The 26862-nt window shown below is 40.7% G+C and overlaps 1 protein-coding gene across 8 annotated transcripts in view; it reads left to right on the top strand.

Annotated features, from left to right (window-relative positions):
• MCF2L2 (MCF.2 cell line derived transforming sequence-like 2) overlaps positions 1–26862 on the top strand; it is a 377565-nt gene that overhangs the window by 314370 nt on the left and 36333 nt on the right. For all 8 annotated transcript variants that reach the window (XM_074191036.1, XM_074191033.1, XM_074191034.1 and 5 more), the window contains 4 exons: positions 4313–4534; positions 12206–12298; positions 12596–12674; positions 19580–19652. In XM_074191036.1, the coding sequence (XP_074047137.1) occupies positions 4313–4534; positions 12206–12298; positions 12596–12674; positions 19580–19652 (467 nt within the window). The remainder of the gene's footprint in view (positions 1–4312; positions 4535–12205; positions 12299–12595; positions 12675–19579; positions 19653–26862) is intronic.

Below are 26862 nucleotides of genomic sequence, written 5' to 3'. Positions count from 1 at the left end.
TAACTCCATTTGCCTTGCAAAAACCTTAAAAAAAATTAAGGAGAAGAGGCACCAAGATGCTTATAGTTTGGTAACAATCTTTGAGTTTGAGAAGAGTTTTATCACTTATACCTCTTTGTACTTACTGTGAAGTAAGAGGTCCTATTAATACATATAAATATATATATAAATAAAATCTCCAAGTGATTTGCCCAGGCTAATGAAGCCAATTTGTATTAAAGGGAAGAATTGAACTTGGATCTTCCTGGCTGAAAAGTCAGATTCCTCTCCATAGCATGCTGCCTTTCAATAACAAAAATATTTCTGATTGGATTTTTAAAAAATCAATTTTTAGTATATGTGCTGCTGAAGTGAGCACTAAAAAGTCAAGTTTTAGCACTTCGATATCTTTAAAGTTTAAATTTTCTTATTTACTCTCATCTGAGCCTCACTACAACCAAATAGACACTGGGTTTTAAAGAAATCCAATACTTAACCAAGGTCACACAGCTAAGAATTATCTATGGTAAGATTAAAACTCAGCTCTTTCTGACGTTCATTCAGTGCTCTGTATATGATGCCACCTACCTGCCTCTGCAGTAGTTCCAGGTCCTGTGAAGTTCTCTGGTCTTTAGTTTCCTCATTTGTCTTTTAGCACAATGCTAGTAGGCGCTAGTAGATTCATATGTTCATGGACTGACTAATTAGATTCTTGGACTCTGAGGTCTCTTCTTACTCTCCATCTGTGATCCTAGTTTCCAGTGATAAAAACAAGGGGCAAGAGGAATTTTATATAGTAACATGATGATGACAATGTGAATTCTTTCAGGGAGAAGAAGGGAGGGATCATTCAGATAGCATTATTAGCTGCATTTTACAGTTAAGGAAACTGAGGCAGACCCAGGCTTAGTGACAGGGTCACCCAGCTAGGATGTGTCTACAGTGAATTTGAACTCAGATCGTCCTGACTTTGGTACCAGTGTTCTATCCACTGTGTGATTCAACTCCTTTTTATTAGGGAGATTTTCTCATAACTTTATGCAGTTACATTCAAAACACACACCCATTTAGCTCCTATTGTATGCAAGGTCCTGTCCTTGATAGGAGAGATTTCCCAGGTCCCAGGAATGACCCCCCAAGGAACTAGCAAAGGGAGTCACAGGTGTTCATAGGGTCCCTGGGAGGAAGCAGCAGCTGTCTAGGATTGTCTCTTTCTTTGGAAACTGAAGCTTTCTTATTAAATATTCATCACCTCATGCCAGAGCAGGGCCAGAAGGCCATTGGCAAGAATTAGATGCTGCCATCCAAGTTTAAATCATGTAAGAAGAGGAAATGATGAGGAAAAAGCATTGATAAGAAACAGCTATTTCCTTCAATTAAATCTGGACAGACTCAAGCCTGTCAGTACATGGGGATGATTCATCTGGCTTGGCAAACTTGAGTGGAGGGATATTGTGGTTCCTGGGAGGAAGAAAAATCATTATCTGACTTTGACAGCACCATGATCATACTTCTGATGGGGGTGCCAGAGCGTGGGTGCTTCTGAGACCTCAGCATCACTTTCTGGGAACTCTACGTCATTCCCATTGCCTAGAGTGAAATATCCCTGGGAACTTGAGGGTGATCTAACTTCTATCCTACAGATGGGAAGAATGACCCAGGGAGGTAAAGACCTTAGTCACAGCCAACCTTGCACTTGAGGCCCCTGACTACCAACCTGAACTCTTCCTTTCACGCCCTCTGGTTTGGTTCTGACTGTAAAATAACAACAGGAAGGGGTCAAAAGAGGTTGATCTGAGGGTTGTAATTGAAAGCACAAAGAGTTTAATGGTGCATTTGTCCTTCAAACTGCAGAAACAATTGTGTGTTTGTGTGTGTGTGTGTGTGTGTGTGTGTGTGTGTGACTCCAACAGACTGTCATTTCCATCCAAATTGGATCTCTCTCAGGATCATGGGATCACAGATCTAGAGCTGAGAGGCCAACATAACCCAATCATCACCCTTAATAAATATAATCCCACTCACCCCTTCTAAAACATTAAACTCTTTCTGGGGGGTATTTTTTCCATTTACATGTAAAGATAGTTTTTAACATTTTATATAAATTTTTGAATTCCACATTTTCCCCCTCCCTCCCTTCCTTCCCCCTCCCCAAGACAGCAAGTAATCTGATATAGTTTATTATACATGTAAAATTATGTTAAACAAATTTCCATATTAGTCAAAACATAAACCTCTTAAGAGGAGGGATAGTGCCATTTTTTAAAATCTTCTTATCCCATGAATGCCCTACAAAAAATGGTTTTTGTTGAGGTGGTGGTTGTTTTCCAGACTAGTTCTCCCTCCCTTCATCAGTCCCTCAGTCTGATCTTGCTCTTGAAATTTTTTCATTTCCAATCTGTTATTGATGGTTGATTTGTGACCTTGGGCAGGTAGAGTGACTCTCCTGGACCTCCATTTCTTTATTTATAAAGTGAATAAATTGGAATGAATGGCCTTTGCGATTTCCTCCAGTTCTGCATCCTAAAATTATAGCTGATGGGCCTCCACCAGTGTGCTTTGCCATCATAATCAGACAGTATACACAATGAACTCAAAATGAAGGCATTTTACTTTAGATGGATTAGGGAGAGCAGGAGTTACACAACATTGCCTTTATAAACCAAGGACAAACTCTTCCACAAATTCATATATCAGTAGGAAGAGTAGGTATAGATAAGGCAAATGTATGTCAATCACATAGGACCTCTGCCGGTCACTGCCAGCTCCCTCACTCCCTTCTCTGCTCATGCAGAGCACCCTCGTGGGTCCAGATAGGTGGTTTAGCTGCTCTACCTGTGCCTGCTTCTTGCCATAACTCAGCTCTTGATCTTCAGGGCAGGTCTTCCCTTGAGTCCATTGTCACCTCTATTCTCTTCTACCAAAGGTCACATTCCTTGAGTCGAGTTTCCTGCTCATAGCTCTTTGACTCTGTTTCCCCTAAGATGAAGTGTCTGTTTCTGGGAGAGGAAGTGATTAAAGGTGGGTAGGAGAAGGGAGATTGTTGTTTGTCCTTTCTTCTTGACGAAGACCATGACAACAGAGAGGTGATGCCATGACATGCAAGTGAGTTGTATTTGAGTGAGAGGGTGCTGTGTTAAGTCACCAGTCTCACTTTCTCCTCTGGAGCCACCTGGGTCCAATGGACAGATATGGATCAGGATGATTCGAAATGGCCCTGGATGCAATGGGAGACCTTAACTTTTGCGGGGGGGTTGGTAAGGCAAATGGGGTTAAGTGGCTTGCCCAAGGCCACACAGCTAGGTAATTATTAAGTGTCTGAGACCAGATTCGAGCTTAGGTTCTCCTGACTCCAGGGCCGGTGCTTTATCCACTGCACCACCTAGCTGCCCTAGACCTTAACTTTTTAAGGCCACAGTTTGAGAGACATCACTCTGGCAGAGGTACAACCATCACACTTCACAAGGTGTTTGGTGTCTCTCAGCTGCCTCCAAAGCTGGGTGACCACTCTTGCAGCCTGCCTTTAGTTGGTTAATTGTCCTTTCTGTTTCTTTAGAGTAACTTTTTCACAGTTTTTAAAGTGATAACTGGGCATGGTTAATTTGCTTACTCATTAACACTCTGTAATCCATGTAATCTCTGATTCCTTCAACTAGAATACTTCAAGGTGAGGTGGGGGAACCACCTCTCCTCCCCTATACACATACAATGACTAGTGCAATAAAAATATCAGAGCACTAAAGGGAAGTTAAATTTGAGCTACAAACAAGCCAAGAGAAGATACCCCCTGAGAAAAAGGAAATGAGCATTCTGAACTCATTACTTCACTTGATTCTCAGTGTCACCCTGTGAGGTAGATGCTCTTAATGTTTCATTTTTATACTTTAGGAAACTGAGGCATGGATAAGTGATTTATCCATGATCACACAACTAGGAAGTTTGAGGTCAGATCTGAACTCTGGTCTTGATTCCTGGTAGAGGGTTTATAGTCACTGAGCCTCTACTCTCATGTCAGAGAGGTAGGGACTGCTACTGGGAGAGATGACTGTTTCCATTGTCAGACACAGTCTCTGTACCAGATATGTTTCCTGAATTTGCAGATCACAAGGCAGGATATCCAGAGTGGGATAGAAGTATCTAGAGACATCAATCAAATGTTGCATTTTTTTGGTTTTATATTTAGTTTTTAAGAAAAGTAAGGTTGTTGTGTGAGTTGACCTCTAAGGTATTCCTGTGAGACCTAAATTGATGATGTTGAGATCATGGATCCCATGAGAATTCCCTTCCTACCCCCCTCAGCTTTTTTCTTCTTGTTTTTCTATGTGTTCCCTAGGGAGACCTCCATGAGTTGGGCAAGCTGCTGATGCAAGGCTCCTTCAGCGTCTGGACTGACCACAAGAAGGGCCACAACAAGGTCAAGGATTTGGCCAGGTTCAAACCCATGCAGCGGCACCTCTTCCTCTATGCCAAGCTCCTGCTCTTCTGCAAGAAGCGAGAAGATAGTGTTGATGGGCATGAAAAGACTCCCTCCTATAGCTTTAAAAATTCTCTCAAGGTAAGGCCAACAGTAATGACAGCTTCCTCCTCTAAAGGACATCAAGCACATGCTCTAGACTATCGATGTCCAAACTTTTAGCTCCTCTGGGCCAAATCACCCAACAACAGCTTGTGAAGGATCCATAGAGAATTTAATATTTATTTGTGATCACAATGTAACCCATATTATCAATAGGTAGAATAATAATAAAATGTAATAAATAATATTAAATAGTAATAAATAAATATTAAATAAATAATATATTAAAATCAAATAAATACATATAATAAATAGATTTGTACATTTACATGTACATGTAATCTCAAAAATGTAATAAAATATAATAATAAAATATAATCATGCCATATGAATGGGCTTTGAGGGCCTCACATGGTCCTACCACAGGCCACAGATTGGATAAACAGGATCTAGACCCTTCTCTAGGACTGAATATTGGTGTGAGGAGTGCTCATTGAAATCACTCTGGGCTAGATAGAGGCTCATACTTGTATCACCTTATTTTAAAAGCACTTTATTAAAAAAATAGTACTATCTTTTGTTTTATAACACCAGCTCTTTTCATTATCACTTTCCCCTCTACTCTGTCTACCAGAGTCATCTCTTTTATAACAAAGACTAAAAAAAGGGGAGGAAAACAGTTATGCAAAACTAACCCATCAACCAAGTCATATACAACAGGTATGCTTCCCATACAGGTCCCCAGCTCAGCAATGAATGAAAGAATTTATTAAGAACTTAACTATTTGATGTTAAGTGCTGGAGATATAAATGGGAAGGGTGAATTAATCCCTTGTCTGAAAGAGTTCCCATTGTAGGGGGAAGTAGCATAAACAAGAGAGTTCCGCTTACGGGAAAGATGGAAATATCCAGATGTCCAAAGAGTACATAAGGAAGGAGATAGCTGTATACATTATTTATACATTAAATACATGATTTAATTTGATCCGCAGTTGGTCCACAAGCATTTATTGAACTCTTACTTTTTTTGAACAGTCAGTGACTTGAGTTAATTGCCAGGTATAGACATTCAAGAAGAAAGGACAGCCTCTGCCTTCAAGGAACTTACACTCTAATGGGGGGAGAACACAGATAAAAGGAAGCTGAAAAGTGTAGGAGGACATAAAGGTATCTTGTGCTGAGAGAATGGGAAAAAAAATGTCTGGCAATGTTCTTGGAGAAGAATGAGATATGGCTGGCCCTCCATAAAGGGAAGTTCTAGAAAAACCCCCTAAACAAGGACTTTGAGAATAGCAGCTATTGTTATGGCCATTTTAGAGGCCCCATCCAAGGCCATCCCCTGTCATCCTGATCCATATTTGGTCACTGGACCCAGATACTCCAGAGGAAGAAGTGAGACTGGTGACTAAGAACATCCCCTCACTTGCATCCAATTCATGTGCTTGTCATGGTATCACCTCCTTGATGTCATGTCTTCTTCAAGAATGAAGGACAAAACTTAGAAGCTAGATCAGTAATTGGATTAACATAAGGCACTTCCAAGCAAAGAAACTTTCTCTGATTAGCATCTTCTCTCCAAGCTATAATCTTAGAGAGTTGCCTAAAGAACAGAGAAGTTGACTTGTTCAAGTCACAAAGCTGATAAATGTCAGAGATGGTATTTGAATCCAAGAGTCCAGCCCTCCACTTAGTGCGTAATGGATAATACCTCTTTAGGTTAATATAGATGGACTGATATTCATATCTGTATATATAAATTATATATCTATATATGTATGCACATACATATATATTAAATATACAGATCATAATATCCATGATCTAATTTACTTCTCACAACAATCCCATGAGGTATAGGTTCTAGAGTTGTTATTACTAACCTATTTTGCAGATGGGGAAACTGAGGGTTAGAGTCTCAGAGCTAGTAAAAAGTCAGAAGTGGGATTTGCACCCAGATCTTTTTGACTATTAGTCCCTTCTTTACTCTGTGCTCATAACCAAAGGGAGGGATTGGCAAGAAGGAAGGGAAGCGTCTCCAAGGGAACTACTGAGCCTCAAAGCTGACCCAGCCAGTGGAAGGGCAAGGCATCAGTCCAGAGGTAAATTCAGGCTGGTGCTGGTGACTGATCATGTGAGCTGCCTCCATCAGGCCGGGGTCAGAGTCTGCCCTTTTGTCCTTCCTTCCTGTGCCCTGGCTTTGTTGGGAAGTTGCTGATTTATGGCCCTTTGCTGGCTGTTTCCCAGAGCCTAGCAGAACCTGTGCCACACAGAAGCAGGTGAGACAGCCAGACCCCACTCTGGGGAGGCAGGAGCCTGTCGGTAGCTGCCACCTTGAAGAATTTGCTGGTATGCACTGGCAGTCTCCAAAGTTCTCTACCTTTGCCTTATCGCCAGGGGAACACACCTGCTGCTGGCATTAAGTACCCTGGCAGATGTGGGTTTGATGATGGGTTCTCTCATCCTTGCCAAGTGACTCTGGGCCAGTCACTAAACCTCTCTCTCTCTCTCAGGGCCTCAGTTTGTTTATAAAATGAGTTAGAATAAATAATGAGTTCATTGATTAGAGCTAGAAAGAACCTCTGAAGTCATCAAGTTCAGTCCTCCTACTTTACAAAGGAGGAAATGAGACCCAAAGACTGGTCCAGGGTCCCCCAGCTAATAACTGTGTGGGATTCAAACCCAGGGCTTCTGACTTCACACCCTAAATTCCACCCACTAGACCACTGTACTTCTCAACAATCTCTTACACTGTGATCCTTTGTGTAACACAGTATCTGGCATGTTAATTCAGTCATTTTAGTTGTGTCTGACTCTTCATGACCCTATTTGGGGTCTTCTGGACAAAGATACTGGAATCATTTGCCATTTTCTTCTCCAGCTCATCTTATAGATAAGGAAACTGAGGAAAACAGAATAAAGTGACTTGCCCAGCTAGTAAATGTCTGAGGCTGGATTTGAACTCAGGTCTTCCTGACTCCAGTCCCACCCTCTCTCTACTGTACCATTGAGGTTGCCATCCTGACCAGAGCAGTTTCACCAGCTTCAGGAGAACTCATCTTTAAAGATCCTAAGAAAGAATGTATACATAGATGTGTTTCCTTAGGTGGGTATCCCTGGCCAGGTTCTGCCCCTCCTCTTACCAGGTAGAGTTCATTCAAACTCCTGGATCAGGTATTACTAAGTCAATTTTAAGTTAACCCCTTACCTGAATTGCTGGCTGCTAAAAAAAATATTTTTTGTAGGTTCATTAGTTTCTCAAATAGTTTCCTATTTTGATCATTCCACTTACTATAAAGAAAGGGTCTAAGCCAGTTTCTAAAATCCCTATTTTCAAAGCCTACATTTGCACTGGGGTCCACATAAGCAATGGGACTTTACTCTCTGAATATCCATTAGCCAAGAACTAAGTAAATCTTGTAGGTGGGAGATGACTCTGGAGATAGAGATATACTGGAGAAAAGGCAGGTGAGGTGGAGTGGAAGGAGTCCCAGATTGAGCATGAGGAAAGACCTGGGTTCAAAATCTGCCTCTACCAGGCTGTCTGACCTTGAACCTCTATGAGCCCCCATATCTTCCATCTGAAAAAGGAAAATCAATCACCAACCTTAAAGGGCTATTGTAAGGCTCAGTTGAGGTCTTGCAGATAGAGATAGAGATATATTATAGGTGGATCTATATGTTTTATATAAAGGTATATAGGTACATATAAAAACCAGGCCTATGGTTCTTGCAAGAGTCAGTTGAAAGTACAAGGTGATTGCTGAAGAAGTATAAAAGAACTAATTCGTTGAGCCTTCAACTCCTCTTCCCACAGATAAAAATGACAGTTGGGGAAGAATTGATACCACCAGTAATTTGTCTGTGTTCATTTACGGAAACTGAGTAGATGGAAGGAAAGGGGAAGCTGCTTAGTTCTTGTAAAATGAGACATTCTCATCCAAATGTACCCTCAATGATCTGTTCATTTATAAGATAATTTTGCAAGACTGCTCAACTGATTAACTTTGCTACATAGATTCTAAGGATTTGTAGACATACACTATTTTAAAAAATTTATTTATTTTGAATTTTACAATTTCCCCCCAATCTTGCTTCCCTCCCCCCCACACACAAGGCAGTATGTTCATCTTTACATTGTTTCCATAGTATACATTGATCTAAGTTGAATGTGATAAGAGAGAAATCATATCCTTAAGGAAAAAAATAAAGTATAAGAGTTAGCAAAATTATATAATAAGATAATGGGTTTTTTTTAAAATTAAAGCTCTTTAGTCTTTGTTCAAACCCCACAATTCTTTCTCTGGATATAGATGGTATTCTACATCGGACATATACTATTTTTAATTAAGAATTTTACTATATATAATTATATTATATTATATGTATAATGTTTATATTGTTATATCATGCTATATATTATTTATTATAAAATTATTATTAAATAATACTATATATGATTTATTATACATATACAATTATATGTATAATGTTAATATTATTTATAGTATTATTCTTAATGAAAAAAATCAACAAATCAGATTCCTGATACTAAATAGGAAAAAAATGGTGACAGTCATTATTAAAAACTAAAAATTATGAAAAAGGGTAAAAACATCACTTGTACAAAAATATTCATAGCAGCCCTGTTTGTGGTGGCAAAGAATTGGAAATCAAGTAAGTGCCCTTCAATTGGGGAATGGCTTAGCAAACTGTGGTATATGTATGTCATGGAACACTATTGTTCTATTAGAAACCAGGAAGTATGAGAATTCAGGGAAGCCTGGAAAGATTTACATGAACTGATGCTGAGTGAGATGCGCAGAACCAGAAAAACACTGTCCACCCTAACAGCAACATGGGAGTGATGATCAACCTTGATGGACTCACTCATTCCATCAGTACAAGGACAATTTGGGGCTCTCTGCAATGGAGAATACTATATCCAGATAAAGAACTGTGGAGTTTGAACAAAGTTCAAGGACTATTTCCTTTAATTTAGGAAACAACCGATATCTTATTGTCTGATCTTGTTATCTCTTATGCTTTATGTTTCTTCCTTAAGGATATGATTTCTCTCTCATCACACACAGTTTGTATCAATGTACAACATGGAAACAATGTAAAGACTGACAAATTGCTTTCTGTGGGGGGTGGGGGAGGGAAGTAAGATTAGGGGGAAAATTGTAAAACTCAAAATAAATAAAATCTTTAATTAAAAAACCTAAAAATTAAAGGAAAGCATAAAAGCAAGAGTTTTAGATTAATTAATATAGGGAAAAAGTTTAGTAATCAGAAAAACATATGGTATGCTTGAGGAAAAAAAATTGAGATGCTAGCTGCCAGATCAAATGATGTACTAGTCCATGATGGGTCCAGACAGTTGACAGCAGATATAAACTTCTACTCAAATGTTGGAAGGGTAAAAAATAGATTATGGAAACTGGAATACTTAGGAACATGTGTAACTCACATCTTATAGGATTGGTGGAATGATACCTTCAGAATACTAATTTTATTGGAAGGAAAAGAAAGAAAGAAATTACTCTGAAGGAGGTAATCTATATTACCTGATGGAAAATTCTTACTGCGCATGTTATCTCTGTGAATGGAAATTCCATGGCTAATTAAATTCAATAAAATCAGTTATTCTGGAAAAAAATGAAGCATTAGGAAAGTTGAATATTTGTCCAAATAAACATGGGTCCTTTCTATACCCTCTGGCAAGCTGATGGAATATCTTATTAGGATGACATCTGGAAGGGTATGTGACCCTCCTAAAGAAGAATAAATGAAATGCTGGTTAAAAAAAAACTCATTGGATCCCTCAGTTTTTCTCAGACACTAAGTGGTACCATCAAAGAAAGGGAAGTTGTCTGGAGTGACTTTTTGTGGTCTGGGAGTTGGGGATAATAGTGTACAAGTGGGTATTCCTACATAAGTATTCTCACTCTGGAGAAGGTCTATGACTATTGCAATACTTTCCAAAAGGTGATTTATGACAACTTATTTAGGGCTTTCACAATAAATAAGTGAACATTGAGCATTCTCTGAAGAGGAAAAAACAGTAGAATATTAGGAAAATAATAGTTTGGAATGTTATAATGCATATTAAGAGCATGAAGGAAGGGAAAATATTTTAATTGAAAAGGAGAAGGAATATGCAATGTAACTGAATACCAGAAGAATGTTTTGCAGAAAAAAATCCAGGCACCTTTTTTTCCTGATAACTTAAAGCAATATAAAGTAATTTCCTTCTTCCATTCAGAAATTTAATTTTTGAAGATACTAATGGATAATACTCAACCAAGAATTTAAGCCAATACAATAGTTAGTTGAATATTGTTGGATTTAGAATCTTATTTGAGAGTCACTAATTATGAATAAGAATAATTCTTACAATGATCATTTATCTCCCATTGGATTGCCATGATCATACAAATGTTTAAAATTTATCCTTTAGAGAATAGTTCTAATAATTCATTATGCCTCCAAGTCTAACATGTAAAGGCATTTACAAGTTAGTTAATGAATAAGTTAAGCAGTAAACAGATGAGAGGAAGCTAAAGCCCATTAAAACCTATGTAGTAGTCAACTATGAAGGATCCATCCCTTCTCAGCAGTTTAGTGATCAAGGACAGTCCTAAAAGATCTGTGATGGAAAATGCCATCCACATCCATGGAGGCTCGCTGTCTGCATCAGAGCAAAGCATACCATGTTCATTTTTTTAAAACTTCTTTTATCTTTCTTTCTCATGATCTTTTCCCCCCTTTAGTTCTATTTTTTCTTTCTCAACATGACTTTTAAGGAAATATGTTAAACATAATTGTACAGGCACAACTTTTAGCAGAATGCTCCCCGCCATGGGAAGGGGGGAAGAAAGAAAGATGGTAGAAAAATAAGGAACTCAAAAGCTTACAAAAAATTTGAATGTTGAAACTATCTTTGCATGTGACTGGGAAAAATGAAATAAAAAATAAAAAAGCAATAGAAGAAATACATGGAAAGTGGAATGTGTATATAAATGATGGGCAGAAAGATTAAAGTAATAAGCTTAGTAACTAATAAATTCAGATGTTTATATCCCTGAATAGTAATTTTTAAAAATAATTGTAAATAACTATTAATTAAAGCTCATATAGAAAAGCCTATAACTTCAACCAGATAACAATTTACTATTTGTTTCTACATCCCTTTCTAAATGATTTTTCTTCAGCACAATTTCTCTGAATTTTGTGCCAGTTGTTTTTTAAGTAATCAATGTAAGTGAGTGTAAACATTCTTTTTTTTGCTTCTGTCATCACTGCATTACTCCATGTGTTTCCTTGAATTTATCTGAATTTCTTCATGTATCTCATTTTGTATGGCATAATAGCCAACTGAGATCTAGGGAAGATCTTCATTTAAAAAGGCCAAGGTCACCCTTGGTATCCTGGGTTCATTGCCATTCATCTTGACCCATGTCTTACCCCTGGACTTTGATGACTCTAGAGGAGAGAGTGAAGCTAAACTGTTTCACTTAAAGCTAATTCACCTAGTTAACTAGAAGGAGAAAACCACTACAAGAGGCAAAGTTGGCTATCCAGAGATAGAGAGACTCAGAAAATGGAAGGCATGGGAAGGAAAGGCTGACTCAGAGGTGACCAGGGCAAGTCATCCTCGGAAAATAGAAAACAGGGATTCCAAGTATTCCCTTTTTCTTTTTGCCCTAGATGAGCATGGTTGGCATCACAGAAAATGTGAAAGGAGACAACAAGAAGTTTGAAATTTGGTATAATGGTCGGGAAGAAGTGTATATCATTCAGGTAAGTCCTGGGGTGACTTGCTAGGTGAACTTTCTTTTCCCATGGGATTCACCACTAGCAATTGGGGGCTTTTTGTCTTCTTGTGACTTAGTCAAATGATCATTTATTAACATAGTGGCCAGCACAGATGAAACATTGAATAAATGCCTGGGGACTGACTGACTATTCAAAAGGTCACTGAGGGGAGTTCATAACCCCCAAACACACAAAAGGGCTCTTGATCCCAAGAAGGAGGTCTTATCATAATTGATTCAGCCAATGGCCATGAAGTTTCTCTCTGTGATTCTCTTTATGCAGGCATCATCAGTAGAATTGAAAAACCTCTGGGTTTCTGAAATCCGAAAAGTCTTGACAGGACAACTGGAAGCTTGTAGAGGTAGGGGATCCCTTCCTAATTCAGGTTCCTCCTTGACAGCACTTCCCCCTCATCTCCCACATGTAGAGTAGTTTGTTCACAGCAGAAACACAGAATATTGGAAGACAAAGAGATTTTGGTGGTCCCCAAGTTTAATGCACACATGGAAAATAATCCCTTTGCAGCATATCCAAGTCAGGGGTCATTCAGTTTTTTCCTTGAAGACTTCTGGTTATAGGAAATGCATTACCTCTCACGGGAGTCAAATCTTATCTTCTCTCTCAAAATGCTGATGTTAAAATGCTATGAAGATGATGATGATGACTATGTCTAAATGTGGCTTCTGCAGACTGATATTGAGAACCTTTCTAGTAGAGAGGTGGTAGACTACAGGAGCAGAATGAAGCATATGTTAGTGGAAAATGTGTTTGATTTCTTTTGCCAAATGTATCTTTAAGTAAACCAAGAACCAATTGTTTATATATATATAAAATATATATTTATATTTATATATTTAATTTCTATATATGTATACATTCTACATTATATATATATGTATATATATATACATATATATATATATATATATATATATAACAGGGATGGAGGCTCAGGCCAGGTCTCCAACTCAGACCTTCTGACCTTCTGACTCCAAAGGTTCCTTTCTTAACCCTAGGCTGAATCGTTGCATCATCATCAATTTTTGGTTGCAAGGGTAAGAAATGTAGAAGGATTGCCCCTGTGGGTGGACAGCATCCGATTCAGAGATGGGAAAGTAGGAACCATGCTTCTCTTCTGAGAGCAGCACATTGTCATTAGGCCGATCTAAGTTTCATTTTATGTGAATAAGTCTGAAAATATACATGAAACAGAAAGAGTCAAAATAAAAACAGAGACTGATTTGAAACCTGATAATTCAGTATAGTATCTGCCTGGCAGGTTGAAAACAAGGGTTTGTCCCCATCTACCAGGCTTAGGGTGAAAGAAGGAAAAAATAAGATGCAGTTGTTGAGACTGTACTTGAGTGCCCTCAGGGGTCTTCCACCCTTTTCTCCATGAGGTAGAGAAATCAGTCAGCTCCAGAGGACAGTCTCACTTGTGGTGTTGCTCATGGGATGCTCATGAAAGTAGGTGTTTTCAGATGAAGAAACTAAAACTGAGAAGTCTGGGGACCTGCCCAGGGGGTCTCAGAACTAGTCAATATTAGAAAGGTGGAATTCCAACACAGATTTCTCTTAACTCTCAAAGAATCACAGGTTAGGTAGGAAAGGACCTCAGAGGTCATCTAAGCTAGCCCCTGCATGGAGGCAGAGACCCCTTCTCCAAGATCCCTGGCAGTCATCTGAGCAATGCAGATGACAGAGACCTCACTACAGAGTGGAAGTTGTGGCAACTCTGTTCTATGTGTCTGACCCTATTGCTAAAGGTAGAAATTGTACGGGCTGTGAGACCAGAGTCATGGATTGAATGTACAAGTTAATTCCCTTTGCATAGGGAAAAAACCTCAACCTTCAACTGTAGCATCAGAGCCCATTCTGCTATCAGAAGACCTCGGTTCTAATCTCTCCTCTGTTATATATAACCTCTGTGTCCTTTGGCACATCACTGCTTTGACACTCAGTTTCCCCTTCTATAAAATGAAGGGGTTGGACTAGAAGTCCTCTGAAGTCCCTTTCTAGGATCCTTCCTGTCTCCTCCATTCATAGTGCTGATCAGAATGTTTAGGGAATAAGAGCCTGTGAATGGCTCATTCCCAACCCTTTCTAGGAAAAAGAGCTCCAAATGTGTATCCTACTGATGGAGACTCTTGGCTGGGCAACTTGACAGGAGAGAGTAGGTCTGTTCTTGATTGAGTCTGATTGCTGTCATGGAAGGACCTGACAAAATAAGCTTATTTGGGGAATCTGGCAGGAGGCATTATTCCTGGCATAGTTTTTTTGAAGGTTTGTTGATGGTCTTTTTTTTTAACTGTTACTTCCCAGTGAATTCCTCCCACCATCCTCTATTCCTCCCACATCTCTTGTAACAAAAACGCACATTTAGCAAACACATTGGCCAATATGCCCCATTCTGCCCCTGTAGTCCATTGCCTCTCCACTAGGTAGGTGTTCAATATCAGTCAGTAGAAGTCACAATTAGTCATAATCTTCATCCTCACCATCATAGCATTTATCATCATTTTAAGGTTTGCAAAACACTTGACAAATATGTCATTTTTTTCCTCAAAACAACATTGGTAAGTATGATCTATTATCCTCTTTTTACAGATAAGGAAATTGAGGCAAACTGTGGTTAAGTGACTTGTCTAGGGTTACACAGCATTTAAACTCAGGTCTTCCTGAGTCATGTACAGAGCTCAAACCTCCTCTCTGTACCACTGAATCACCTGTTGTTAATCATATTGCACCATTGACCAGCCATCATGGGAGAAAGGCTTTGGGATGTTTCCAATATCTTTGATTCAGACCATCTGTCCCCTTGTGACTAGTGCCATGAGGTTTCAGACTGGCTGGCAGGCTTAGGAGTGCAGCCTGTAGCTATGGAAGGAGACAGTCATCTCATCTACAGTTGGAGATTTCCCTGTAGGGATCCAACTCAGGGACTAGGCCTCATTTATCTTTTGCTTGTACTAACTACAGAGCTCCCCCAACTTCTTTTGCCTCTCACTTGACCTTTACAGATCTTACCTACTGGGTAGGAAGTTCCCAAACTAATGATCAGCCTCTAACTAACAGTCTCAGCCAAGTTTCCCCAGAAAAACCCCTCGAGGATGTGGGTTAGGAGGTCAGGAATACAGTTCCAAAACTGGGAGATTCCCAACAGAGAAATCACCATACCACATCCAGGGGGAAAATTGGTCCAGAACACTGATTCTTATCCATTCATTTGTTCAAATAAATATAGCAATATCAAATAGTATAGCACCTCCAAAGAATATGAGAGAGGAACCCACAGACCAGACAGGGAAACAAATGGCAAGCCAAGAATTTTACAGGAACCTTTAGAGCTCATGTTCTCTGTTGCCTGCCCTGCCCCACCTTTGACAGGTAAAAAACTGGTATAAGAGGAGCACAGAGACTTGTGTGGGGTCCTGCTTCTTAGGCTTCCACCTCAACAAGAAATTGTTAAGACACTGTGCAGAAGTTTGTGTTTAAAAGTGAGGGATGTTTAGGCTGAATGTGTTCAAAGGAAGGGGAAGTCACTGAGGTGGTGTAGTTCACAGGGGTTATCTGGGCCCGACCTGGAAAGACCATCATTGAGGAAAGGGTATCCAGGCAATAGGATTAACCCAAATAAAAAATGGGTCAGAAATGAGCACAGCGTGTCTGGAGTAGAGTGTTGTGGAGGAGAAGGAGAGAATGATGAAGAGGATGGAGACAGGATGATAGTGGGAAGGGCAGAAGCCTGGAGAAGAGGAAGATGAAGAGGAGTGGGGATGGGAGGAGGATGAGAGGAAGAGGAGGAGGATGGAGAAGAGGAAGAGGGAGAGGGGGATGGGGATGGGGAAGAGAAAGATGAAGAGGAGGAAAATGATGGGGAGAGGAGCAGAACAAGGGCAAGGAAGATGATAGAGGGGGAAGTGAGGGATGAAGAGAGGAATGGAGAGGAAGAGGGGGAGGGAGGGGATAGGCAGGAGGATGAAGAAGGAGTGGAGGAAGACAGAAAGGGAAGAAAGGGGAGGCGTCAGAGAGGGATGAAGAGGAGGGTGGAGAGGGAGGAAAAAGGATGGGAAGGAGTAGTGAAGGAGGAAAGAAAGAAGAGGGATGGGGAAGAGAAAGAGATAAAGGAGAGAAGAAAGGAGGAGGAGGAAGGGAAGATGAAGAGTAGGCAGAGGGGGAGGAGGAGAATGGAAAGGGGGAAGATGGGGAGGAGATAGGAAGAAAGGAGAGAAGGAAGAGTGGGATGGGGAAGAGAAGCAAGAGGAGGAGAAGGGAGGAGAAAGAGAGGAAGGAGAAGAAGAGGAAAGGTGAGAAGAGAAGGAGGGAAGAAGAGGATGGAGATGATTATTATAATCATGGTGGCAGCGGTGGAGAGTGGTATGATGAAAAGGCATCCTGGCTGTGGAATCAGAAGATGCTGATTTAAGTTCCACTAACTTAAGACTCTTTCTACCTCATTCTCTTTCATTCCATTATCTGAATTCATTCCAAAGATGTTATTCAATCACAAAAATCAGTTATTTACTCCATCTGTACAATAAACTGCAATCCAATCCACATGTAATTTTTAAAATGTTTATTCTGTGCCAAAGACAAAAATCAAACATAGTTCCTGCCTTCTAACAGCTTACCTTTTACTGATTATTGGTATGGGTCAATTAAACAATTGCTGCTCTCAAAGAACTGACATTTTAACAGAGGAGACAAGTACTAGGCACTGTATCAAGAGCTATCAAGATGGTAACTTGTCTTCCAACCATTTCCATCTGAACTTCATTAAAGATGATGCCAGTGCTGATAACAACTGCTTCCATTCATAGAGCTCTTTACTCAGAGAGCTGGTATGGTTATTCCCATTTCAAAGAGGAAGAACCAAAGAGAGGTTAGGAGACTAGACCTGGGACCCATACTCTTAGCATGTGTCTTAGGGCAACCTGGATTGAGTAGTCTGGTGAGGACCAAGAACCCATCCATATCAATGGTCACTGACCAGCGTGGCTCCTGATGCTTGGCCCCCAAGATCATGGAAAAATAAAGATATTCCTGCTTTCGGGGAGCTTATGGTCTGGTCTACTTGATGCTTGCCCACAGAAGTGCTCACTCTAAAGCCTCCCCCCCCCCACTAACTTAAGTGAAGAAAATGAAGAGAAATCAGTCTAAGGCAAATGGAATAATTGACTTTTGCCTACAGGCTCTGATAAGGACACATTCTTCAGGTAGGTGATTCAGCTTGTCCATGATATGTCTAACTCTCTAATGCACTCTAATAAGGTTTCAGCCTCCTCATGATGGATGAAGTCCATGCTCAGATGAGGTTCACCTGCCCTGACTGACCCTGCTGATCAAATTTCCTTCAATTTCCCACCATGACCCACCAGTTTCCAACAAAGTCCCCTTGAAAAAACCCTCCATTAGACCATACTCAAAGCCTATGTTCCCAGCCTTGCTGACCAGCTAACACCTCCCTAGTACAAGGGACTCTTTTTTGTTTTATCTTGCCCAAGGCCACACAGCTAGGTAATTATTAAGTGTCTGAGACCAGATTTGAACTCAGGCACACCTGACTCCAGGGCTGGTGTTCTATCCACTGCGACACCTAGCTTCCCCAGGGCCTGACTTTTACAGAGTAATCTCCCAATAAATGCTTATTGAATTGGTTAATTATCATCAAAGAGCTTTTTCAAAGGGCTCGTTCCTGAGAAGGTCTAGCAACCCAAGGGCTCTTCTGAACCACTCCAGTGGTGGTGGTGGTGGTGGTGGTGGTGGTGGGGGAGACAATGATCACATCTGCCTGAAGAATGTGTGTTCCTTACAGTCCAGGGCCCAAGCTCAGGTGATTCTTCCATCCCTGAGGAAATTGCCTTGGTCTCTGTCTCTGTCTCTGTCTTTGTCTCTGTCTCTGTCTTTCTCTTTCCTTGACTCACAGGTGTGAGTAGAGCCAGGCTTGAGAATAGAAGTATCCTGCATTGACAACCACCAGTGACTTGTGTTGTCTGAGGGAGGGCCTAGAACCTCCTTGGAGCCAGAACAAAGAGTGGGGAAGACCCCAGATACTCGTGTCTCATAGCCTCTGTTTCTTCATAAGACGGAAATGATAACACCCAACATGGATTTGGAAGGATCACCGAGATCATGATAAAAAGTGCTTTGCAAATCTCACAGTGCCATAAAAATGCTACTACTTTATCTACTCTTACTTTGAATATTATTATTATTTTTAATATGAAGTCTTTTCTGATTCTCCCCATTTAACAGTGTCCTTCTTCCTTCAGCTTATTGTTCAATCATGTCTGATTTTTTGTGACCCCCTGAGGTTTTCTTAGCAGAAATATTGGAATGGTTTGCCATTTCCTTCAATTTACAAGATAGGAAATTGGGACAAACAAGGTTAAGTGGCCTGCCCAGGGTCCTACAGCTAATAAGTGTCTTAAGGCTAGATTTGACCTCACATCTTCCTGACTCCAGGCTGAGGGTTCTATCCACTGTGCCACCAAGCCATTCCAGGTTGTTCCCTCCACTTACCTTGGGTTTATTGTATAATCATCCAGGGTGAGAAGCCATAAGCCACCATGTCTCAAGAGCTGACTTTGAAGCTAGGAAGACCTGGATTCAAGGCCAGTCTATGCACTGGCTGCCTGATTCTGTGCAAGATACAACCTCTTAGGGTTCAAAACTACTGTCTTAAGTCTCTAGATGGTGGTAGAGAAGGTGCCAGCCTGTATTGGTAGAGGGAACTTCATATACCAGTGAATCTCAGTATATCTTGGCTAAGAAGCAAAACATGATTGAAGGGGCTGGGGCCCCCTCACTGATGTCTAGTAGTGGTAGCATTATGAGAACTGTGGATTAAGCTTTTGTTAGCAGCAAAATGGGATGGATGGATGGTTGGATGGATGGATGGGTGGGGGTGGATGGATGAATGGATAGATAGGTGTTTGGATGGATGGATGGATGGATGGATGAAATAAATGAATGAATGAATGAAAAAGTGTTTATTAAAGGTCCCCAGGGATAAAGATCAGAGACTACATACAATGGGGAATTATGGGATAGCTGCCCTGGGAACCTTCCTTAAATGGAGGATCTGGGAAGAGCTCTCCACTGTGCATCCCATGCCCATCCTCCAGAAAGCATGATGAAATAATAGACAGATTCCTTTAATACCTGATCACTCCTAGACATCAGCAAATCAGTAAAAATAAGTTGTAGTAAAATTCTAAATGATTAAGAATTTTGTTTCATTTTTCCTCCTTCTTCTTTGAACAGAAGCAAGTCAGCTACACCAAAGAATCACAGAAAGCGTCTACCATGCTCCTATGGACACATCCAACTCCTCCAGGTAAATATTCCCCTACCTGGGGCTCCTCACATAGCTCTCTGCTCCTTTTTAATAGTGATTATTCTGTATTTGCACAAGAATCCCTCCAAAGAGAATCCCCATCAGTCAGTTATCAATCAATAAACATTGTTATGTGCCAGACAATGTGAATAAAAACCAATCAATCAGCATATAATTGGGGAAAAATAAAATACCATTAAAAATAAAAATAAGCACACACATAAAACCCATTCAGTCAATCTTACCATTCAGTTAAATCTTACTATCAGGGAGTTGACTTACCAATGGGTATGTCTCTGTCTCTGTGTATGTCTCTGTCTCTGCCTCTCTCTCTCTTTGCCACTGATGTTGCTTCACTTGCACATATGTAAGAATATTAATGTAAGGAAGTAATCATATAAAAGAAATATAAATAAAAGTAATAAAAACAGGAACCACATTTTAGGAAGGGAAGGGACAAGTTGGGAAAAAAACCAGGACACTGATAAGACCAGAGTAATTCCTGTTAGAGAAGCCAGAAGTGAGAGGGTGTGCAATATATTTAAGAAGTCCATGTCCTCTACCATCTGTGCAGGAACTTCCACATCTACCCCATTCAGTGATAATACTTGCATACAAAGTCATAAAATAAATGCAATTTGAAAGGGAGCACACTAGCAGTAGGATGGGGCAGTATTGGTTGGGGTTGGGTCAAGAGATAAGAAAAGATTTTACATAGAATAGAGGCATCAAACTCCTCAGCTTCTCAATGTGGCCCAAACCAGATCAAATTGTAATTGGAAAATCTTTAACAAAATCTTTTTTTAATTTTTTAATTTTTATTTTTTTAATTTATTTTTTATTCTCATTTTGTACAAATTTTTTTACATTAATAAAATATTCTTGTTTACAAATAAACAAAATACCCCTCCCCCATGAATATAGATAGACTTGCTTGTGCGAAAAAAAGTAAAGGGGAGAGAAAAAATAAAATAAAAAAAAAAACAGTAATAATTGTAGGTATGGCCAGGTGGCGCAATGGACGAAGCACCAGCTCTGGAGCCATGAGCACCCGAGCCCACATCAGCCCTGTAGACCCAACAATCACCCAGCCATGTGACATGCAAGCCACCCGATCCCCACTGCCCTGCAAAAACCAAAAAAGAAGGGAAAAAAAGACCCAAAATAAAATAGTAGTAATAGTAGGGGTGGCTGGGTGGCAGACAGAGCATTGGCCCTTGAGCCAGGAGCACCTGGGTCCAAATCTGGCCCCAGACACCCGAAGATCACCCTGCTATGTGACCCCAGGCAGGCCACCCAGCCCCACTTGCCCTGCTCCCTCCCCCAAATAATAATAATAATAATAATAATAAATGTGCTTCAGTCTTTGTTCCAACACCAACAACTCTGTCACGGGTGGATCACATTCTTTACAATAAGTCCATCAAAAAAGTTACTTCCATATTTTTCCAATGTTGCCATTGCTGATCGCAACTCCCTCCTTTCTTATTTCTCCACTACCACATACTATATTTTCTCTCTCCTTTCACTCTGACTCTGCTGTAGGGTTGCTGAGTGGCGCAGCAGACAGATCCCTGGTCCTGGGGCCAAGAAGCCCTGAGCCCCCATACCACCCCTTAGGCCCAGAATCCACTTGGCCCTATGGTCCTGGGCAGGCCTTCCAATCCCAGCCCTTTGCAAGAAGTAAAAAAGAAAATGTGTTATATCTGACCAGTCTTCCCCCATGGTCCATCCTCTCCTCCTTTATTCACATCCCCACCCCTTCCCCCTGCTCCCCATTCTTTCTTTCTCCAGATGTCTATACCCCATTGAGTATATATGCTGTTTCCTCTCCTAGCCATCTCTGATGAGAGCAAAGTTTCCCTCATTTCCCCTTGCCTCCCCCGTTCCATATTATTGCAATAGCTCATTGTAATAAAAAAAAATCTTATTATGTGAAATATCTTGGACTATTCCCCCTCTCCTTTTTCTTTCTCCCATTCCATTTCCCTTTTTTTCCTATTGACTTCATTTTTACACCATATTTTATCTTCGAATTCATCTTTCTCCTGTGCTTCAACTATAAAAGCTCCCTCTACCTGCTCTTATTAACTGAGAAGGTTCATATGAATATTATCAGTATCATTTTTCTATACATGCAGTTCATCCTCATTAAGTCCCTTATATTTCCCCCCCTCTCCTCCAATCTCATGCTTCACCTGAGTCCTGTATCTGAAGATCAAACCTTCTGTTCAACTCTGGCCATTCCAACAGGGACATTTGAAATTGCCCTGGTTCATTGAAAGTCCATATTTTTCCCTGGAAAAGGACATTCAGCCTTGCTGGGTAGTTCATTCTTGGCTGCATTCTAAGCTCTTTTGCCTTCTGGTATATTGTATTCCAAGCCCTACGAGCTTCCAGTGTAGCTGCTGCTAAGTCCTGTGTGATCCTGACTGCAGCTCCACAATATTTGAACTGTGTCCTTCTGGCTGCTTGTAATATTTTCTCTTTGACTTGGGAGTTCTGGAACTTGGCTATAATATTCCTAGGGGTTGTTTTTGGGATCTCTTTCTCAGGGGGGATCGGTGGATTCTCTCCATTTCTGTTTTGCCCTCTGCTTCTAGAATATCAGGGCAATTTTCCTGTAGTAATTCTTTGAAAATGATGTCAAGGCTCTTTTCCTGATCATGACTTTCAGGTATTCCAATAATTCTTAAATTATCTTTCCTAAGTCTGTTTTCCATATCAGCTGTCTTTTCAATGAGATGTTTCACATTTTCTTCTAATTTTTCATTTTTTGGGTTTTGAAGTATTGATTCCTGATTTCTGGTAAATTCATCCATCTCCCTGAATTCTATTCTTTGTCTGAAGGATTTGTTCTCCTCAGAGAGTTTTCTTATCTCTTTTTCCATCTGACCAATTTTGCTTTTTAAAGCATTCTTCTCCTCAGTAACTTTTTGAACTGTTTTATCCATTTGACCTAAGCTGGTTTTTAGCATGCTATTTTCTTCAGCATTTTTTTGGATTTCCTTGACTAAGCTGCTGACTTCATTTTCATGTTTTTTCCTGCATCTCTCTCCTTTCTTTTCCCAGTTTTTCTTCCAACTCCCTCATTTGATTTTCAAAGTCTTTTTTTGAGCTCTGTCATAGCCTAAGCCCAATTTCTGTTTTTCTTGGAGTCTTTAGATACAGGAGCTTGTGCTTCCTCATTTTCAGACTGAGTATTTTGATCCTTCTTGGGCTCATTTGCAAAATATTTTTCAATAGTCTTCCTTTCATTTCTCTGCTTGCTCATTTTCCCAGCCTGGGCCTGGTTTTGGGGTGCTTCCTGAGCTTTTGGGGCACTTCCACAAGGGTCTCAGTGTGTGAGGCTCTGTCCTCCCTCCTGGTCTGTGAATGACCATATGCAACCCCCCTCTGCCACAGGGCTGAGGTGGGGGGGGCCTAGACTGCTATCAGGATCTGAATGTGTTCAGAGCCCCAGAGTCCTGTTCCAGAGGCAGAGGACAGAGCTCTGCAGTCTCTCTTCACTCCCCTCCCTCAGCTCAATGGGCTCATGCCCTGGAGGCTCCTGCTTAGGCTCTGCCTGCTTCTGTTTCCTGCATCAGGGCTGGGGAAAGACCAGCCTGAGGGTTGGGCTCCACATGCTCACTCTGGCAGAGGTCCCCTGCTGTTTCCCCACTTTGTGCCTGGTGCTCCCCGGGGTGCGGCTCAGGATACTCCCCTGCTGCTGTAAGCCACGGCTCCCAGTGCCCTGGGGATGCCTCAGGGAGGCTGAAGTTCTTTCGCTCTGGGGGGCCAGCCCTCCGGTGGGCCACCCCTCCGACCCAACCCCAGGGAGTCTTTCTGCTTTTTTCCAGGTTACCTTGAATAGGAGAACTGCCTCACTGGGTCCCTTTGTAGGTTCTGTCTCTCAAAAGTTTAGTTAGAGTCCTTAGCTTGTGAGTTTTATCAGAGAGCTCCTAAGACTCAATCCCTTCATGTCGCCATCTTGGCTCCCCAAAATCTTTTTTTAAATATAATATAACATAGATAATGTTAATTTGTGATTTTCTACATTGGAGGCAACTAGGTGCTGCCAGGCTCAATTCAGGAAGACTCATCTTCTCTGAGACAATTTTAGCTGTGTGATCCTGTTAGCCTCAATTTTCTAATCTGTAAAATGAGCTAGAGAAGGAAGTGATAAACCATTCCAGGATCTATATGAAGAGAACCCCAACTGGGGTCATGGAGAGTCAGACACAACTGAAAAAAGACTGAACAAGAAAAAGTCAGTATGAAGTACACAGGGATCCATTTGATGCCAGTGATGTAGAAGATGGTGTGTGAGAGGCATCTTGGGAGAATTCATGAGACAGAGGTGGGGAGAGATGCCCACTGTGTGCCTTGGTCAACCTACTTGCATAATGGTACCCATAGGAACCACATTTTTGGAAGGGAAGGGACAAGTTGGGAAAAAACTCTGATAAGACCAGAGTAATTGCTGTTAGAAAAGCTGGAAGTGAGAGGGTGTGCATTATATTTAATAAGTCTACACCCTCTACTATCTGTGCAGGAACCTTCCACACCTACATATATTTATAGATCAGGTCTCTTGAGACTCTTGAGACTCTTAACATTAGGCAGTAAAGCATCCAGAATAACTGAGCCCCATTCAATGATGATAACCATTCACATAGCATTTTAAGGTTTACAAAAGACTTCCCAGAAATCATCTCACTTGACCCTTCTTACAAGTCTGTGAGATAGGTGGTATTATCATCAGGAAACTGAGGTAGACAGAAGTTAAATGCCTAGGATCACACAGTAAGTATCAGAGGTCAAATTTGCTCTTGCGTCTTCTGATCTCAAGCTTAGTGCTATCCACTGCCTCACCTAACTGCCAAGACTCAAGGGAGAGTCAAGATGCTTGAATGATCATTTTATGTTAATAAGAACTATAAAAGGAGGGGAGGGGAAATTTTATTTCAGTAATGAGCTATAGAAGAGAAGACATATCAAGCACATGGGTTTCCAAGGGGAAGTTCCTGAGTGGGTACAAACATGCAAATGTATCCAAAATAATACCTCCTGTGCAGTGAAAATAGAATCCTTAATAATAAACCTAAAAATAAATAGATGATTTCAGAAAAGAGAGTGGCAAGCAAGAGTTGTTGGCAGAAGAGCCACAGAGTGCTCCTTGACCCACGAGGAACAGAGATGAAGCAGGACAAAGAGAACTTGACTCCCCCCATTGTCCCTAGGGAAAAGAGCAGAAACCCTAGCCCAGTCATGATTCTTCTTCCTGAGACCTCAGCTTGCCCTCAGCAGCTCGATGCCTTCTATGTTCTAATCCTTGTCCTAGAATCAATAAAAAGGGAGGCTTCCATTTCCTAGACCCCACTGTTTAATCTGGGGACAGGTTCTTCTCTGTCTAAGGTCTCTCAGCAACCAGGAATCACACTTCCCTTAGGGCTCTTAGGGATGCCATCACAGGGATTGCCAAACCACCTGGCTAGGGTGCTGTGAGTTACCAACTTAAGATATGGCCTGAGATGGCTGAGCGGTCAGGTCCTGATGGACTCCCTTATGGATGGGGTGATAGTAGCCAGCCTGCTACCTATCTCACAGTGCCAAAGCAGAGATAAATCAAAAACTTGAAGATGGGGAATATTAATCTGAGGATGAGGAGCCTTGGGGTGAGGAGTAGGAGAAGCATGCGAACCATGGCCAAGTATGTGAAGGATTCTCATGTGGTGCAGGTATTAAATTCATTCTTTGGGACTCCAGAGGGAAGAACCAGAAACAAAAAGGCACAGAGAGACAGTTTTAGATTTTTTTTGTTCAGTCGTGTCTGTCTCCCCTAATCCCATATTGAGGTTTTCTTCTTATTAGCAGAGAAACTGGAGTTCTTTTCCATTTCCTTCTCTAGCTCATTTTACAAATGGGAAAACTGAGGCAAACAAGGTTAAGGGACTTGTCCAGGGTCATAGTATCTGAAATAAGATTTGAACTCAGGTCTTCCTGACTCCAGGCCCGGCACTCTATATCCACTTAGCTGTAGGTGCAGGGGAAAGTTTGGAACTGGCTACCTTGGAAGGAGGTGGGTTCTCCTTTCATTGGAGGACTTCAAATTAGACCTCTCATCCAGGATCTAGTCAGTGGACTTGAGGTTATATCTGTAGACCTCTTCCAACTCAGAAATTCTGTCAAATCCTTTCCTCATCCATAAAATGAACTTTGTGAAGGAGAGTGAAAAAACTAAGGAAGCAAAGGTGAAGGAATTATCATGAGAATCACCATAAACTCTACTTACTACAGACTCCTGTTTGGACTCTGGGCAAGGCTGGTTTATTGAAAATTTAATCATCAACCCTTCCTATCCAATTTCCATATATTTCAGTGCCAAAAAAATCAAGAAAATGAAAGGGAGACTGTGGGAATTGGCAGAGCCAGGCAAGGAAGCAGGTGCTTCTCATTTCAATTGAGCTCTGCTCCTAGTATTAGGATCAGTGTTGAGTTGTATCCAGTCCAACCCAAAACCCTCCTCCATTTTACAGATGAGGAAAGAGAGACCTAGGGAATTTAAGTTGTTTATCCATCAGACAGAATATTGGTTGAATTTTATCTGGAGGAGTGAGAGAGGAAAGGTCACTGCTTTTGTGACTTGGAAATCAACAGCCATCAGGTTTAGGTCTGTCTTGACAGGAGAAATATGTCCCCTTCTACTTTTTAATCCAAGGAATGTGAAAAACTTGTTCTTGTGAGTTGAGGTCTTGCCATTCTTCTTTGTTTAGACCTCTGTGCCCACACCCTAAAAAGTGGACTAGTAATGAAGTATGCTACCCATTACCTTACCAAGATGGGATGAGTTCATGATGTACAACTCCTTTTCTGATATAGCTAATGTGGAAATTTGAATTTTTGTGCCTCTGTATATTTGTTATGAGTTTCCCCCTCCCCACTGGGGATAAAAGGGAGAAGGCAGCTAGGATTAGGAAGGAAGGAAAGAAGGAAAGAAGAAGGAAGGAAGGAAAAAAGAAGCATTGAAACTTCTTTTAAATTCACAGTTGATAATAGAAGGAAGTACAGAAAGAAATATAATATGAACAACTTTGAAAATTGTGTTGAATTTCCCAAACATTTAAAAAAAAGCGATCTCGACATAATAGAAATTTGTTTTGTGTCCAATCTTATTTTTCCATCTTATTCTGTATATAGAAATACTCATTTTACTTAGTGTTTTATTAAC

The sequence above is a fragment of the Macrotis lagotis genome, chromosome 6 (genome assembly GCF_037893015.1).
Source record: "Macrotis lagotis isolate mMagLag1 chromosome 6, bilby.v1.9.chrom.fasta, whole genome shotgun sequence".
NCBI classification, from domain to species: Eukaryota; Metazoa; Chordata; class Mammalia; order Peramelemorphia; family Peramelidae; genus Macrotis; species Macrotis lagotis.
This window is presented reverse-complemented; position numbering and strand designations above follow the sequence as displayed.